The sequence below is a fragment of the Cucurbitaria berberidis genome (assembly GCF_010015615.1).
Source record: "Cucurbitaria berberidis CBS 394.84 unplaced genomic scaffold K460scaffold_1, whole genome shotgun sequence".
Lineage (NCBI taxonomy): Eukaryota > Fungi > Ascomycota > Dothideomycetes > Pleosporales > Cucurbitariaceae > Cucurbitaria > Cucurbitaria berberidis.
The window spans coordinates 108,310-124,214 of NW_024468935.1; the positions used below are offsets into that span (position 1 = coordinate 108,310).

At 50.2% G+C, this 15,905-nt stretch overlaps 6 protein-coding genes and 1 non-coding gene across 7 annotated transcripts; 2 read left to right on the forward strand and 5 right to left on the reverse strand.

Moving 5' to 3' along the window:
* Positions 1–285: 285 nt before the first annotated feature.
* On the forward strand, positions 286–742 carry K460DRAFT_274430 (uncharacterized protein; the record flags this gene model as incomplete). Its single annotated transcript, XM_040927958.1, has 2 exons — positions 286–430; positions 543–742. 2 exons carry the CDS (start codon positions 286–288, stop codon positions 740–742), a joined length of 345 nt encoding a protein of 114 aa, XP_040792142.1.
* On the reverse strand, positions 512–1,823 carry K460DRAFT_360440 (carbohydrate esterase family 4 protein). Its single transcript, XM_040932271.1, has one exon. It carries the CDS (start codon positions 1,729–1,731, stop codon positions 934–936), a length of 798 nt encoding a protein of 265 aa, XP_040792143.1. The 5' UTR covers positions 1,732–1,823; the 3' UTR covers positions 512–933.
* Positions 1,824–2,704: 881 nt separating this feature from the next.
* Positions 2,705–4,726, forward strand: K460DRAFT_298113 (major facilitator superfamily transporter). The gene is made up of 2 exons (XM_040929755.1): positions 2,705–3,347; positions 3,400–4,726. The coding sequence occupies exons 1-2, from the start codon at positions 2,986–2,988 to the stop codon at positions 4,604–4,606; spliced, it is 1,569 nt and encodes a 522-aa protein (XP_040792144.1). The 5' UTR covers positions 2,705–2,985; the 3' UTR covers positions 4,607–4,726.
* Positions 4,727–6,792: 2,066 nt separating this feature from the next.
* On the reverse strand, positions 6,793–6,877 carry K460DRAFT_t17. The gene has a single exon. It is a non-coding gene; the product is annotated as a tRNA-Asn (tRNA).
* A 388-nt stretch (positions 6,878–7,265) lies between these two features.
* On the reverse strand, positions 7,266–9,287 carry K460DRAFT_215 (uncharacterized protein). The gene is made up of 4 exons (XM_040927280.1): positions 8,678–9,287; positions 8,449–8,625; positions 7,737–8,284; positions 7,266–7,689 (listed from the first exon to the last, which is right to left on the reverse strand). Exons 1-4 carry the CDS (start codon positions 9,051–9,053, stop codon positions 7,375–7,377), a joined length of 1,416 nt encoding a protein of 471 aa, XP_040792145.1. The 5' UTR covers positions 9,054–9,287; the 3' UTR covers positions 7,266–7,374.
* Positions 9,288–12,479: 3,192 nt separating this feature from the next.
* K460DRAFT_261 (uncharacterized protein) lies at positions 12,480–15,014 on the reverse strand. The gene is made up of 2 exons (XM_040927462.1): positions 14,578–15,014; positions 12,480–14,444 (listed from the first exon to the last, which is right to left on the reverse strand). Exons 1-2 carry the CDS (start codon positions 14,924–14,926, stop codon positions 12,709–12,711), a joined length of 2,085 nt encoding a protein of 694 aa, XP_040792146.1. The 5' UTR covers positions 14,927–15,014; the 3' UTR covers positions 12,480–12,708.
* A 142-nt stretch (positions 15,015–15,156) lies between these two features.
* On the reverse strand, positions 15,157–15,607 carry K460DRAFT_298120 (uncharacterized protein; the record flags this gene model as incomplete). The annotated part of the gene is made up of 1 exon (XM_040929756.1): positions 15,157–15,607. The coding sequence occupies exon 1, from the start codon at positions 15,439–15,441 to the stop codon at positions 15,157–15,159; it is 285 nt and encodes a 94-aa protein (XP_040792147.1). The 5' UTR covers positions 15,442–15,607.
* Positions 15,608–15,905: the final 298 nt, after the last annotated feature.

The window sequence follows — 15,905 nt, forward strand, 5'->3', positions numbered from 1 at the left end:
CCGGAACTCTTAATTAATTGCTATTGTAGCTCCGAGGTATGCCTCCGCATCTTCTAATCTAATCGTAACGAAGAGCTGACATCAGGTACCTACAGCGCGCCGACTACCGGAATCCAAGCGTTCTCCCCTCTCCGACCCCACTACGCCCTGCCTGCTTCTTATAAGCAACCGCTGCAGCATATGTTCGCTCTCCGTCCTCTCATCCGTACCTCTTCGACATCGATCAAACTACTCGCAAGCACACTCAGACTTTCGCGTAGCCTACCAACACATTTCCGTCGGACTATGGCAGCAACCAGCAGCGTGCCGCTTCAAGAATGGCTCGTCATAATCCCGGATTTTGCGGGCGCCTTGGACAAGCGGATATCAGTGCGACCAAAGCATTTGGAGGGCTTGAAGAGCGATAGGGACGATTTGTGGTTATGGGGTGGTACGAACGACTCCCAAACTTGCCTCTCACTCCCCGTCCTCTGCATACGTCCCCAGTTCCCTTGTTTTCACACCGAGGTTGCTAGTAGTGGCTAACGCATACATAACAATAGGCGCTATGCTCGAAGAGCCCATCCAACCCGGCGACACGAATCCCCCCAAGATGAAGGGCTCGGCTATGCTTATCGGCGCGAAGACAAGAGAGGAAGTCGTAGAGCGGGTGAAGAAGGACGTCTATGTCGAGAGTGGTGTGTGGGATATTAGCAAGATTCAGATTATCCCGTTTAGGAGTGCGTTGAGGAAGGCACTTTAGATGTATAGATGGTAGCGAAATGGAATGAATGTTCGATATGATACTTTTGATTTCTTCGCGTTCGAGGGTATATGAAGTGTATCCTAACGCCGCGTTCAATATTTACGAATCTTCGTCGTATTACAAGCGAAACATGTGCTATAAGGTACGGACAACATCCCATCCAGAACAACTTAAAGCATCTGCAAGCCTCATCTCGCCTTGTTCTTCGCGGCAGCATCCAGCAATCCAGTCACGGTTGTAACTCTATAACCTCTCCTTCTCAGCTCCGGTAGCACTTTCTTCAACATCGGCACTGTCCAGCTTCGGCGATCGTGGCATATAATGATGCTCCCCGGGCGCACCATACTTAAAATATGCCGTGCATTCACCTCTGGATACGAAATCTGCGGGTCATGCGGATACACACTGCCCAACACGAGTCGATAGCCCAGCTCTTGAATCTGCAACCGCATCCGCGTACTGAAGAATCCAGAACCGGGGCGAAAATATCGCCGCCGAGGACGTGGTAAATCCAACTTCGTATAGGTGCCGTTGATGTATCCTTCGACCTCGCGCAGTTCCAAAGCCAGCGTCTCAGGACGCAGAGACCGTGACGGTTCATCGTGCATAGCATGATTACCCAGTTCGTGTCCTGCTCTTACTACATCTTCTAGGGCATCTTCTCGTCCGCGCACCTGGCTGCCTATAACAAAGAAAGTTGCGGTCGCGTTATTCTCTTTTAGCACTTGGATAATGTCCTGCGTGTGCGTTGATGGGGCGTCATCGATGGTCAACGCGACAACCTTCTCGTGCGTGGGCACGTGCCATAGAACATCTGGCCAACGGCGTTGGAAGTACCGGATGAGCAGGTGTGGCGGTTTATAGATGATGTAGAAGGGAGTTATAAATGTCAGGATTGTGAAGAGAGCTAGGAACATGGTGAGTAAACGGTGGCGGCGCGGACGGCTGGTCGGTAGGCGGAAGAGACGACAGGATGGACGAGGCATAGTTGAACAAGTAGAGCGATCATGATCGAAGTGCGTGGATTGTTAGAGCGGCGAGGAACTCCATGATTCTGTTTTGTCGAGTTCCAGATGGGCGCCAGATAGTGGTGATATCCATGGATTGAGGTTCGAACGAAGAGGGTTTAGCGGGACACGTGCACGCGCGATCCTCGCGAAATTCTCTGCTTGAACAGCTCCGTCTTTCTCTTCATCCTCAATTGCGAGTTCTAGCACTCGCGGCACAGCAACATATAACGACCTACGATATGCTCATGCCCGCTTACATCTGTCTCGGCGATCAGGCGGCGTTCCAATCGAGATGTAATGGGCAGGCTTTTAGCATAGTTTAGGCCTGCCTTCACAGTACGCGTAGAAGAAGGCATTCATACAAAGCCCTACAGCATCTTATATTGCGCTTTATGCTGGACCGGAGTTTGAAGCTCATCCTTCAATCGCACAGGAACCAATTTGTCACGCTTATTCGAACCGATCCAACTTCGATATAAGCCCTCTAAGAATGTTCCAAGAACGACCTCGTGAGCGTTTAATTGACCTGGCTGCCCAACATATGGCTACTCGGGTCTCATTGCGTTCGTACATACCTTGCATCGTGCTGGCTTGCGTGCACTTGAAGCTATCTCGCATATCATTATAGACGGTTACTCAAGCTTAGGCGGCTGTTGCACCTGGAGCCTAGTCTTCCACACTATGTCGTGATAGTGATCACCCAAGTGGAGTGGCACCTAGCGCTTTAGCTGCCGATCAAGCAAACCAGACACCACCCCACGATCCTCTGGAAACCCATCGACAAGGTGGTATCTTTCATACCATCCTTGTGATGATATAACATTCACAGTAGTCGTGCTTCATGCTTATGGGTGCCCCTAGGCTAGAAACAGTAACGTGTGATAACCGAAGACTGGCATACTATGGCGTGCTCCCAACGATAGCACTCAGAACGAACCACAGTGCCAATATTTTCACGCAGTGCTCGTATCCAGGTCGTCCGCCGATGGCAAGCACAGGAAAACCGGGGCATTTAGAGATGCTTCGCGTAAAGCTGCTGTTGAAGGTCAAGTGTAGGATTGTGGTGGAAAGTCATGAAGTTCCTAGGATGACACCATTGATAAGACCGGGTACCTGGCTCACCTTGTCATAGGAGGGATGCATGAGGGTATATTATAAGCACCTGTAGGGCCCAATATTAAGCTCTGCTCGGTAGCTGTTCCTTCGAGCTTCCTTACGCCAAATCCCACTATGGCCGATACTTCAGCCACGCCATCGCAGCACGTACGCGATGGGGCACCTTTGGACGATAGCAAAGAGGTGCATGTATCGACGTCTCAGCCACAAGCTCCAATCACACCTAAGTCCGGTGCGGATGCAGCGCTCAACTTACTCAAAGAAACCGGAGGCGTTCGACGACCAGTAGATGCGGAGACGAACAAGCGGCTACTACGGAAAATCGATCTTCACATCATGCCGCTGATTTGCATTGTTTACTTCCTCCAATACATTGACAAGACTGCCATCTCGTACGCAAGCGTCACAGGTATCATCAAGGATACGGGATTGCATGGAAACCAGTTTAACTGGGTGGCCTCGATTTTCTTCTTTGGGTGCGTCTCTTCGTCAATTATCAACAATACTAAACGCTAACGTACCATGTAGTCAACTTGCATTTGAATTCCCAACAATCCGTCTTATACAGCTCTTCCCGCTTGCCAAGTACGTCGCTGTCAATGTTACCATCTGGGGAACCGTCCTCGCCTCCCTCGCAGCATGCAAGTCATATGCCTCGCTTCTCGCATGTCGGTTCCTTCTAGGAGCGGCAGAAGCTGCTGTCGTCCCAGCCTGGGTCATCTTCACGTCGCAGTGGTACACGCGAAACGAGCAAGCTTTCCGCGTCGGTATCTGGTTCTCGGTATGCGGCGCCGCGCAAATGTTCGGAGGCTACTTCGCCTACGGCGTCGCGAATCATGTTGGCAGCGATCCAAATGCAGCACTTAAAGGATGGCAGATTATCTTCCTGTTCCTGGGTCTTCTTACGGCCTTGATTGGCATCAGCTTCTGGTTTGTTATGCCTGATTCGCCTGAGTTCGCAGGCTTCCTAACGACAGAAGAAAAGACTTTGCATGTCGAGCGGATCCGTGGAAACGAGCAGGGTATTGGCAGTCGGACGTTTAAGTGGGATCAGTTCCGTGAAGCCCTCACAGATCCGATGACCTGGCTGTATGCGTTCTGGATCTTCGCAGCAAACATCCCCAACTCAATTGCAACTTCATTCGGAAATATCCTTGTGAAAGGCATGGGCTACACGTCGAAAGAATCGCTTCTACTTGTGACGCCGCTAGGAGCGTACGAGATTGTGGCTTTGGTCGGTGGCACTTGGATCGCCATGAAGACAGAACAAAGACTCTATGCCTGTATCGCCATTCATATCCCCGCCATAATCGGCGCGATACTGATGGCCACGACGAACAAGGTCCCTGCCCTCATTGGCTACTATCTGTCCGGTGGCATACCCATCGGCTGGACAACCATCCTTGGACTCCAAGCATCTAATGTAGCTGGCTCAACGAAGAAGGTGACCGTGTCTGTCATTGGTACCATGGCGTACACCATTGGAAACATCATCAGCCCCCAGACATTCCAGGCGAGAGATTCACCAAGGTATCTACCGGCGAAGGTGTCGATTGTGATTCTGTACTTTCTAATCACGTGTGATCTTGTGCTGATGCGATGGCTGTTTGTGAGGAGGAACCGGTTGAGGGTTGAGGAGAAAAATGCCAGGGCTGAAGAGTGGAAATTGGAGGAGAACCACGAGTTCTTAGATCAGACGGATTTGGTGAACCGTGAGTTTAGATACGCGCTATAGGCCGGTTATGGAATATTCGGAAGAGAGGCTGTTGTGTGTACAAAACTATTCATACTTCGACGCTCGTGTAAATGCCACCAAGATCTATTACAGCGTCTACAGTGGTGAGGTGAATCGTACCCATGGAATCAAGCCGATCGAGCAGCCATGAACTAGCGGATAGAGCACATACTTATGTGATTGACCCAGGTTCCTTTCAATCTCAACTGGCTCGCAGATGGGACCCTGTGGGCTGATCGGTTTGGGAATGTTTGCCCTTTCTAGATCAATTTATCTCTATCTACATACTTTGCTACAAAAGTGCGACTTATGTAGCCTGTTGGGTAATATAACAATGAAAGCTCCATCAATGGCACCCCATAACTAACCAAATAACTAAACCGGCTTGTTGCTGTCTCCCGGGAAACCCGTCTCATGAGGTCCGCCTCCAGCTCCTTTGGCCACCTGTCAGCAAGCCATGTCTGCCACCAATTATCTCACCAAGTATCCAACTGGCTCTCTATATTTTCGCGTCTCTCCTCTTCAAACTCAGATCCAGGATCTGTGAAGTCGATTTTGCTAGACACAAAATCCTCCCATGCATCCTTACTAATGCGTCGCCAGTCGAACACACGAGCGTCCGAGTAGCGGAATGGATAGAAGCGCCCGACTTTGACGTACGCAGCCTGGGACAGACATTCTCCAAGATGAGCTTCCGATTGTTTTGTTCAATTCTAGGGTAGTGCAGTGGATCGTCCATAAGGCACGGTTTGTTGAGTCGGTGGGTGAGCGTGAGCGTGAGCGCCACGAGATTTCCAGGTAGTTCTTGTGGCGGGCCGATCCGGTCGTGCCCGATGTTCAACACTTCGATGTTCTTGAATTGCTTGAATGTAAGGTGTCGCTGCTTCGGATCGGTTTCATCGTGCCCTCAGAGCGCTTCGAATCCTGGTTGGAGCCAGTCGTAAAAGTCGAGCTCTAAGTATTCCAGTGTGTCCCTCTGGTAGTTGATGGCTTCCAGTACCTGTTTTGGTGTCGGCTGACGGACGAGGGGACCTGCATCGAGCTCTGGGCGCCCAAGTAGTAATCCACCATAGAGAGTTAGCGGATCTTGGGTGAGGAATGCAAATTGTTTCAATCTGCTGGCAAGTTTACAGATATTTTGGAGACGACTTAGATCCACGCGGTATTATCTCAATGTGAGGATCGTTAAATTCGATGCCAAACATGGCGGTATAAGCGGCACCCGAGGGAGAGATGAATATTGGCGTGTCCTCATGCGCACGGATTCGACTGGTGACAATAAAAACGCGACCTCAAATTCAAATTCCCGTGTGGACATCAGAGGAATGTAAGCCTGGACTTTATGGTGTGCGATCTCAAGATCTCTCAAGTTCCCCAGAGGTCGACTGACTGGCTGTGCAGTAGCTTGAAGGTGGTACATATCTTGCATCTGGCTGAGCAGCTTTTCTGAAGCTCGGCCACGGCACGCCCTCTACCCATATCCAACAATATTGACATGTACTGTTTCGACATTTGGGGGGTGATATACAAGAACATAGACCATCTCATAATGCCCATAGTTTCCGATGAGATGTTCCTTGGAGCAGCAGTGGCTGTGAGTGATTGGTGCACTTCTGGTGCACTTCCAATAAGAGGTTGCTTTCTGTGGCAGCGAGTTCGATTGACGCTTGAAGGCTTAATTGTATTGGAATAGCTTTGACTTTGTCCGCCAGACGTGGTCGACTCAGGATTGTTTGTAAGGCGCCATAGAGATAAAAGAGACGCTTTATTGTCCGATTTTCGGTTCACAGACCGGTACAGAATGAGTACGCGACTGCAACATAGCTGGAGGAGCGATACATTGTTTAACTCGGCATTTAGACCATATAGCTTCGGTTTCGGAATCGCGCCAATTTATGTGTAGAAACAAATCGAGTGAAGAAGCTCGTTGGGAAGACTGGTGAAGGTCCGCATCTCTATTACAGCAAAAAAGATTTCGCGCGTGCGACACAGAGCTAGCCTAGATGGCGCTGAGCAAAAGCCCATGCATGGACAAGGACAAAGGCCGGAGAATGTTCCGCCGCACGCCTGTGCATGAGGTACTGTTTGGGGACGCTCGCCTTTGTGCGCTCCGAGGATCCAGGTAACTAAATGACTGCGTATCTGCAATGAAGCCGGAGGAGCGTGAAAAAGTGCAAAAAAAGGAGCTCCCCCGGAAAGGCTCGAACTTTCAACCTCTCGATTTGCTAGTAAATAACAGTCGAACGCGCTAGCCAATTGCGCCACGGAGGATAAACGCTGGGAATTGCGTCGTGGCATTTGACTTGGTTGTCTTTGATGGCAATTTGGGTGCTTCTATCAGATATAATCTATAATCAAATAAAACTGTATTGAAGTTAAGCACGCTGACTTGTTGCAATCTCTGCACTCGTGCCCGGCTGTGGGGATCAAAGTGGGGTAAGATACCGGCGAAACAGCGCCCGGGGCACTATAATTAGTATGATAGCACTAACGCGACATGGTTCAGATTCTCGAGAAAATTGGTTGGGTATTGCTCTTATCATCTATTGACGCTGAAAATATCGCCTCAGTAACGCTCGCAAAGTTTCTGGCCTCGTTAGTAATGGCCATGTGAATATGTGTTCGCTGTATAGCCAAAAGAGCAAAGCCTCTATAGTCACCGGTCTAAACCTCTGTACCCGTAGGGTATGTCGCTGCTCTGTCGCCCTGACTTGTTAAAACGAGTTCGGGTCGGCCTTTTCCTTGCAACGCCTGCCCACAATAAGTCATTATCGTAACGGCCTCATCGGAATTTCGGTATTGTCGACTCTTCCTTGGTCATCAGCATCAGGGGACATCAAACCTCGTCCTTCTTCTTCATCCCCTCTTTCCCTCGGCTCAACTTTTAGTTTCGGGTCCTCCTTGTTCATTGCGACATAGATTGCCGACCCCAGAATAAGCGACGAACCAACAATGGATAGCGCACTTGGTGTTGTACCCCAGACCATCTTGTCAAATGTAAGTGCGAAGAGCATTTGCATGTACACCATGTTCGTTGCGCGCGACGATTTTTCGTATTGCAGGCCGGCTGCGAGGAGGAACTGCTACGATTCATTAGTATCTGGTAAATTGTCAGAGTGGAGACACTTGCCATGATAAAACCGCATATGCCGAGGAATATCAAATAACACCAATCCTTCAGGTATCGGGGGAGCAAGAAGCCAACACTCGGCATAGTAGACATGGCTACAATGCACACGATCGTACACCAAGCTGCAAAGTAGTTGACCGATATCAACGGATGCGCTCGCTTGCCAATCCACCGAAGGGTTGTATAAGCACCTGCTGCGCCTACAACACCCAACATCGCGAGCCCTACTGCCGTCGCTCGCTGAGTTGGTGTTACGGCATCGTAGTCTGCAGCGAGGCGATCGGGCGAGGTGGTTGTTCCATTCGGAGCGGGTAGAAAGTCCGAATCGCCGCTAGCAGGAGGCACTGGCTCATCGGAGTGTGAGAACATGGAAAAAAGCGAGTCTGGTCTTGCGATTAATACGACCCCAAAAAGGGATACGTATGCAGCAATTTGCTCCATTCGCGTAAATGGTTCGTTTATTAGGAAGCTACAGGCCCAACAGGCGAGACTTGGGGCTAAGAATGTGATGACGGTGGCATCGGCGAGCGGAAGGAACAGTAGGGAATCTGCGAATCGTCAGCTTCGTCGCTTCGCTGTAGGTCTTACAGAACTCCTTAGGGTTGCAGTAAGTAGCTTGGAATGCCTCTCCTAATAACTAGCGACTCTGCGCTGGAAGAGCTTCAACAAGTTACTGTGCCCATTTGCTTTCACGTGGAGAAGTGACACTTACAGTACATTCCGAAAACCCCAAAGAAGCCGAGAAGACCCCGAGCAACCAGAAGCGGGCGCACTTCTCTCATACCGAAAGGGAAGTGCTCCGTCTTCTTGTACCACATATAAGTTGATGCGCAGAGTACAGTTATACTCATTCTTGCGAAGAGGATATGGAAAGGATGATAGCCTTTGCCTAGAGGAAATATCAGCGCGACTCAAGCCAATAGAGCGTACTAAGTACCTACCATCGTTCCCCTCCATCTCTAGCATCCGGGTTGTAACATTCATCAAAACGCCAAACAGCTGTGATATAAGCACGAGGGCAAGTCCCTTGTTTGCGACCCAAAACAGCTGTATTCTGCCTTTGAAGCCCCGTGGAGGGTTTGTCGAATGCGAAGCATGTCCACGATCACCATGAGCCGGCACATGTTCTGAGTAGCGACCAAGTCGTATGTTGTTCGAGTCGTCTATCGAGATGGGAGACGGATCTGGGGAAGGCATCCGAATAGCCCCGCGATTGGCAGCTAGCGCGTCTTCGGGCTTATCGCCGGGTTTAAGGTCAGACTGCTGAAAGTCCTTGTCATCGTCCTCGACGACCTTTGACGGCGGTGGAAAGGTCATAGCACTTCATGGAACGGTCCTGGCGAAGTTCCGTAGGTCGGTGGCAAGGCGTGAATACATGAAGGAAGATGAGAGTAGGCTGGCGGATGACGGGTCACGGGCGGCAAACGTGATGTGGAAGGCGTCAACAGGCGTTAATCATGTCGAGTCATAGGCGCACACAATAGCCCCCAACACCCACAGCCACCCCTCGTTCTCTATCTTTACTCCAGCTGTAGCCGCTGGTGTGTGGACGGTCTTGATTTGCTGCTAAAAGTAGGGTCCTCTTCAACGTCGACAAATTCTTCAATGTTTGGTCGAAATGTTATATAGAAGATTGAAGCCATGATGGCATGCATCGCCCCGCGGATGATCGGGCGCGTCGGCTAAGCGGGGCGTCAGAAGTTAACGCAAGTGGGATAGATATGACGCACATCATCAAAGGTCATCGCGACCAGGTGGCGATGAAAGAGCACGACAGCGTCTCCTAGCCATAGCGAACAGTTCTGAGATTGGCCTCGACGCGAGGTGAAACTGGATGCCTTCGGAGCTTCGTGATTGCTGCATGTCAGATGCAAGTCATCTTGGGGGCGTCGGGCACATACTAAGGAACCTGCAACAATCCGTTAATGTATCCGGACCGATGGTCTAAGTTCTCATCGAGGTGCTAGTAATCGGGACTTGAAGCCACCCTGTTATGTTCTATTGTATGTCTCTGGCTGCAGTATCTGAGTTGAAAGTTCCATCCTCGAAGTGCACTGCATTATCAATAGTAATGGCGATGCCATGGGCTGAACCGCAGATCACTAGTATTTGCTCTTGAAAGCGTGTTCATTGGTCTTTCGGTAGCTTTAAGGAAGACAGATTGGTATGAGGGAACTTACCAGCGACAGAGACCCAATTTTCAAGTCAAGACGACGAACCGCACACGACCTCCCACGTACTCTGCACGATACGCCACCTCATTATCATTTCAATGTGTTTCAAGTGTGGACTAGAAACCGGTTAAGCATGCAACAGGACCAGAAGGGAACGCCACGATATACTGCATGTCTCCCTTACCCGCGCAGTGAACCCAGTAGGCGCTTATTGCCGAGAATACCAGGCTTTCCACGTGGGGTTGTAACGGTGGGAGCGTCGTATACCTGGAACACAGTGCCTTGGTTCTAGCTGACATATACCCTCCCTCATTCCCCATTTTTCGTAATCACTACCAGTTCACGCTGCCGAGTCAGTTTTCAAATCACCTGGACCCTAGGCATCGGGAAAAAATTGCCGAATCAGGATCTGTTACTGTTGATTCAATTTTCTTTTTTTTCAATTGATGGAATATTCGCTCGCGGTCCCACCGTCAGCTTAATGCTCATGTTACAGTGTGCTCTTCCATCGTATTCTGCATGCCCGGAGGAAATGGCACGTCCCTCGAACGATAGGAGGCCTTCTATGTCGTACAGAATGCAAGGGATATCATGCATGACCGGTTACATGCACCTACTAGCCATTCAACGGCTCGTATCCACGAGGAAGGCGTGATGGCGTGAGGACTGCAAAGATAAAAGAGCATAGGTACAAGATGGTATTCAGCTAGAGTCAAGCCCACTGTAGATTTGCATGCTGGTCGCACTACGGTTTCCATATTCGCGGTTACGTGCATGAAGCACACGACCTGTCTGTGACTCGAAGCGAGTTTCGGCTGGCGCACATACACAGCTGCTACTCGAGGTATATCACGAATATCACGAAAGCTTCCCCTTCCCTCGGGAACATGTGATGCTGGAGGACGCATGTTCATTGGTGCATTGGTCCTTGGAGCTCGCCGTGATACAGCAGCCAGCCGTTCTCGTACCGCAAAATAACGTTAATCTTCAATATCTATTCTCGTCCACAGCTTAACCGATGCACTCAACCCAGCCTGACATTCAAAGTTTGCATACCGGGAGTGCGGAAGATAAGCAACGCCCCGCCTCACGCCATACCAGAGCGACCTTGGGTAACACTACATGTGTCAATTAATCATTCCTCCGCATAGCGAGGTCTTGACAAAGTTCTCGTCATGGTTTCATCTGCCTTCCCGTCCGAGGTCTACAAACGGCATGGTGAGGGCGTTGCTGCGGACAGCGTACAGGGGGCGACGGCCGTTATGACTCGCAGGCCACGCCGGTCAAAATTGAGTTTAGTGGTATTGTACATCCATGTTATCGCGCCGGCGCACGTCGTTTAAGGTTTCCTGGAAATACACATGGGGAGGGCCATGCACCGCCGATCATAAAGCGAAAAATTCGTCACGGTGTCCACTCACTTCGGGCGCATCGTTCCGACCAGCGATTGTCCTCTTCATTGTCTACTTGAAGTAAGCCCGAAACTCACTCCTGAATGCGTCTTAGCCTATTAAGCGGCTCATAAAAGCGAAGCGGTATAGCGTGCATTACCCTGAGTCGTCCCGTGGTGAGATTCAGCAGTAACATCTCCGACTCAGTTCCGCCTCGTTGTCCAGGCTTGTAACAAGAAGATGCATCCTGCGCAGAGATCTGCCAATCTCCCGCTCCAAGCGCCCACAGATGGCGGTTGTAAGACCGCCGGTTAAAGATTGAAATTGACTTGGCGTAAGTGCGCTGTGTAGCCCAGGAACACTTCAATGAACTCAAGATTGGGGAATGCATAGTCATGACATATTGAACTATAATAGCTATTCTATACCCATCTCCACATGTTCGCCAGCCATCCACCTTCGACCAGGTTTCAGCTCAGTCTACTAAGCACACCCAGGAATCTATAGCATGGGTACAATTAATCAGCGCTATGAGCGGCATCGCTTTGCCGGATGCTAGTGGCAGTAACCTAGTCATGCCCTCAGTTTTACCAGCTCGGAGTCTCCACAGGAACTGCAGGTGGTCCCGTTGTGGCGGACAGGACTAGATATCTGGCCGGGATGTTCAATGCATTGAGAGTTCAGTACGCATTGGCGTGGGGTGAGTAACTGGGAGTAGTTTTGATGTGATGATACTCAAGAGCGCTCTAGAGCGGAGCAGACTCCATAAACTGTTCGCCATAAAGTCTGACACTGTAAGCGAGGTCATGGTGGAGCAATAGCGTTCTTCGCAAACAGCTCGCTTGCAATAGTTGGGACTTTTGTGGAACATATGTTGTGTTTTCCAGAAGCTAGGGAGGTTTGTCGCTTCCACAGTAATTTGGTGCAGAATGACGCCCCAATGCTGCATATCGTTAATGTGGACCTAAATTGGGTGGCGGAGACAAATATGTAACATGATCTATGGATCACCTCTATCGGATGATATCGATGGTGCACCATAATGTAGTAGCACATCAAATAATGGACTGACATATGCAGGCGCTGTGGAAATTCTAATATGGGATCGATATGCCACACTCAGGTGATCAATGGAGAGATCTTAACTCACTGTCTCGTAGGCAACGACCTAGCACGCACAGGCCAAAACATGCGGTGCCATCTACGCAATTGGATAGTGTTGCCTAGGAGGACCGCAGTGTAACAACCCTTTCTAAACGCGAGCCAAAAGGGTAGTCCTCTTTCGCTCACGTCTTCCCAATGTGGCCAAACTTAAAATGCGCGTTGCCATAGCTCGAACCTTGTGACGAATAGCTTTCGATAAACTCACTTTCCTAATGCAAATCTCACTCCACTTCAAGCTCTTAATTAGCGCCATCTCATCATCGCGTACGCTCCCCGCCCAAGCAGAGCCCTAACTCCTTCCATCGCAAACTCATGTACTCCTCCATCGTTGTACTCCTGGTTGGCAGCGACGTACGTGCTCTTTTCGCGCACCTGGCCACCGAAGCTCTCCACATCAACCACTACTGAGCCATTCGTCGCAACCATTCGTCTCCGGTAAAGCTCCTCGCCCCGCTGCTGTGCCATATGCATTGCGGCATTGTGCGTACCATCTTGGACCACCGCAACGGGGCCATCGGTTATACCGCTAAGCGAGAGGAGTTGCTCCGTGCTGCCTGAACCGTATGATCTTTTCTGCGCTGGGACGGAGAGATACGATGCTGTACCGTTCTGCCAGTTGTTCACGTTGGATCCACTGAATGTTGGTTTGCCATAGAGGGTTGAGGGCAGGCGAGTGTAGTCGAACGTTTTCCAGTCGTTTGGGTAGGCTAGATCACCAAGTTCCTGGACGTACTTTCCTCGCCCCATCTTCGCATCAATAGTGAGGTTGCCGCCTGGGGGTTCATTGATAGATGAGATGACCCAAAGTGGATATTCATATGTTCTAGAATACCCAGAGGAAGAGAGGTGGCTACCTGTTGTTGTTTGTCGCATGATTTGATCGTTGCCTTTATTGCTGAGAGTTCCCGAGTTGGAGAAGGTGAGATCCTGTTTCCAGGAGACATTTTTGGTGCCTGCAGAGGTGTGCAAGGTAGACTCGATGTAGAGATTGCGGGATACTTCGATAGAATAGTCTAAAGATGCAACTGTGCCGTTGACGGTGTGTTGTGTTGCTGAGTGCAGGTGGATCGTGGGCACTGAAGCCGAAACACTTGGGAGGGTGCCCGTTGTAGAACTAATGTTACTGTCTAGCCACACAAAGACTTTGCCGGTCACGATCCAATTCGATTCAATATTGGTTGTGATGTACTCATTGCCGCGTCCGTCGTCATCGATACCCGCCACTTGAATCTCGAAAGTATGGGACTGGTTGTCACTGAGTAATGGTATGAAGGGCGTGATGTCGATTTCATCTTCCCGCAGATCGAATGCATCAATACCGACGATGGGCCTCCAGAAACCAGGAACGATACCTCCCGTGAAGATCACTGGAAAAGGCCATGAAACTCCGGCCAAGTATCCATCAATGACGAGTTGAAGCTCTCTGAACGGCGAATGACCATACAGCGTTGTGTGATTCCCGAAGACCTGCGTATCGGAAGTGAGCACATTACTCCACCAGAACTCTTCTGCAGCCTGACCACATGCCGAGATGGAAAACACCGCTTTTTTCGCGTTCCGCGGTAGTACGAGGTCATTGACTGCTTTGGACCCAGGGACGACAAAGCCACTTGGTGCGTTTTCGGCCGATCGTCGAGCCGAGACGGGGATGACAACATCGGCAGGCTCTATCGTATCTTCAGCAGTGAAGAAAGTCGCAGCCAATGTCGTGTTCCACGAGCCTGTGTAGGTATCGTCCATGAGATTGCCAAGGTCAAATACAATCTTTTGTGGCTTCTTGAACATGGAGAGGTAGCTACTCATATCCTTGTTGTAGGTCCAGATAATCCCGTCTCGCGTTGGTTCGGCTGTCGAGGTGCGAAAGATTTCGGTATCATCGAAGAACATAAGCGCGAGTCTGTCAAATTGTCGTCCCGCGGAAGTAACAATGAGGTTAAAAGTGATGCGATTGAATTCACAGTCTGGAGGACTGTATGTGCCTGACGGATAGGTTAGCACGACTATTTGGGCTCGTGGCAAGGTGCTGTAGATATCTTTGGGTCAACGAGAGGAATACTGTCGCCCACGACTTGAAGTATGGTAAGGCACCTTGGGGCTCTAGAGATCACTTGCCTATGAAGGGTTGCCCGTAGGAGGCGGCGAATGTATGCACCATTAATGTCTGCTGACACCCTCCAGTGGGACTCATAATGGGAGGCGCAACCTGTACACATTCTAGTGGGAATGATTCGTTCGCAGCACGACTCGTCAATGAGTGTCGTTGATTAGATAATTGAGGTGGCGTCGTAAGCAAAGCGAAGGTTGAACGTATCATCGTCATTAGCATTAGGAGTACTGAAACGATATGCAGCAATCCTTTGCCAGCCGCCGCTCGTGCAAGTGGTTCCCGCATATCCGCTTTTGGCAGCTGCTTTCTACATCGCGCAAGCACTGCATCTCTGTTCTGCTCTTGATTGTACATCTTGCCTCGCGCTTCTTTAGGAGTCGATCAGTAGACGTTACTACCGAGAAAGAATGCCGTAAACGCCGTCGTTAAAAGTAACGAGCAAGGAACTCCAGGTTTCGCCGTTCTTGAAATACCGATTTGAATGTGTGCTGCTGTCTGGCAAAGTCAATCTCTCTGACTTCGTTCAAGGATGTTGGGGTCCCACCTTGTAACCGTGAAAGGTACGGACGTTACGAGCCTCACGATCACTGAGGTCCTTTGTGATTGTCCCAAAATCGTTTCGTTGCGTTTCTCACGATTTCGTTGTCGCCAAATCGGGTGCGGTAGTAGTTCATAAGCGCGAATTCGTCTGATGGTAGAATGTACGTATGGGGTTGCGCGCTAAGTTTCGCCCAGACTACTGCCAGCTGCGTTTCGAGGAACTGAGCAAGTCGTTGGTCAACGCCACCTTCACTATTCTGGGCGACGTGAACAGCTTGGCTGAGGGAGAGGTATCCGTAGCCTGCTATATATTCTATGTTACCACCCATGTCGTTTTAATGTAGGTTATATTGCTCGAAAACAAGACTAAGCAAGAGGGGAAGGAGCAGTCCAAGAAGAATAGTTGCAAAGATAAGAGGTGCGAAGCTGTCGGGGAAAAAAGAAAGGTAGATGGTCGAACGGGGTCACGCCAGGTAAGACAAGGTAAGGGAAAAGCGAGCGGGTAGTATATATACCAAACATATAATTAGCCATTTTGAGAATGAGATCAAACCCACCTAGGTGGACAGGCAGATCCTTAGGGAAGGCCGATGCAGCGGCGTAGGGTGAGAGCTTGGTCGAAGCCTCAAACAGTTGGCTCCGGGAGTGTGCCGCTTTGAGCGCTGTCAAGTCGTGAAGCGAAGGAATGGGTGTGACACCAGACTGCAAACTTCCGACGGATGCGTGAGACCAGGAACCCTGGTCCACCAGGAAGTGACGAACGGCGCCGAGCCTTTACAGGGGCAGACTGGTA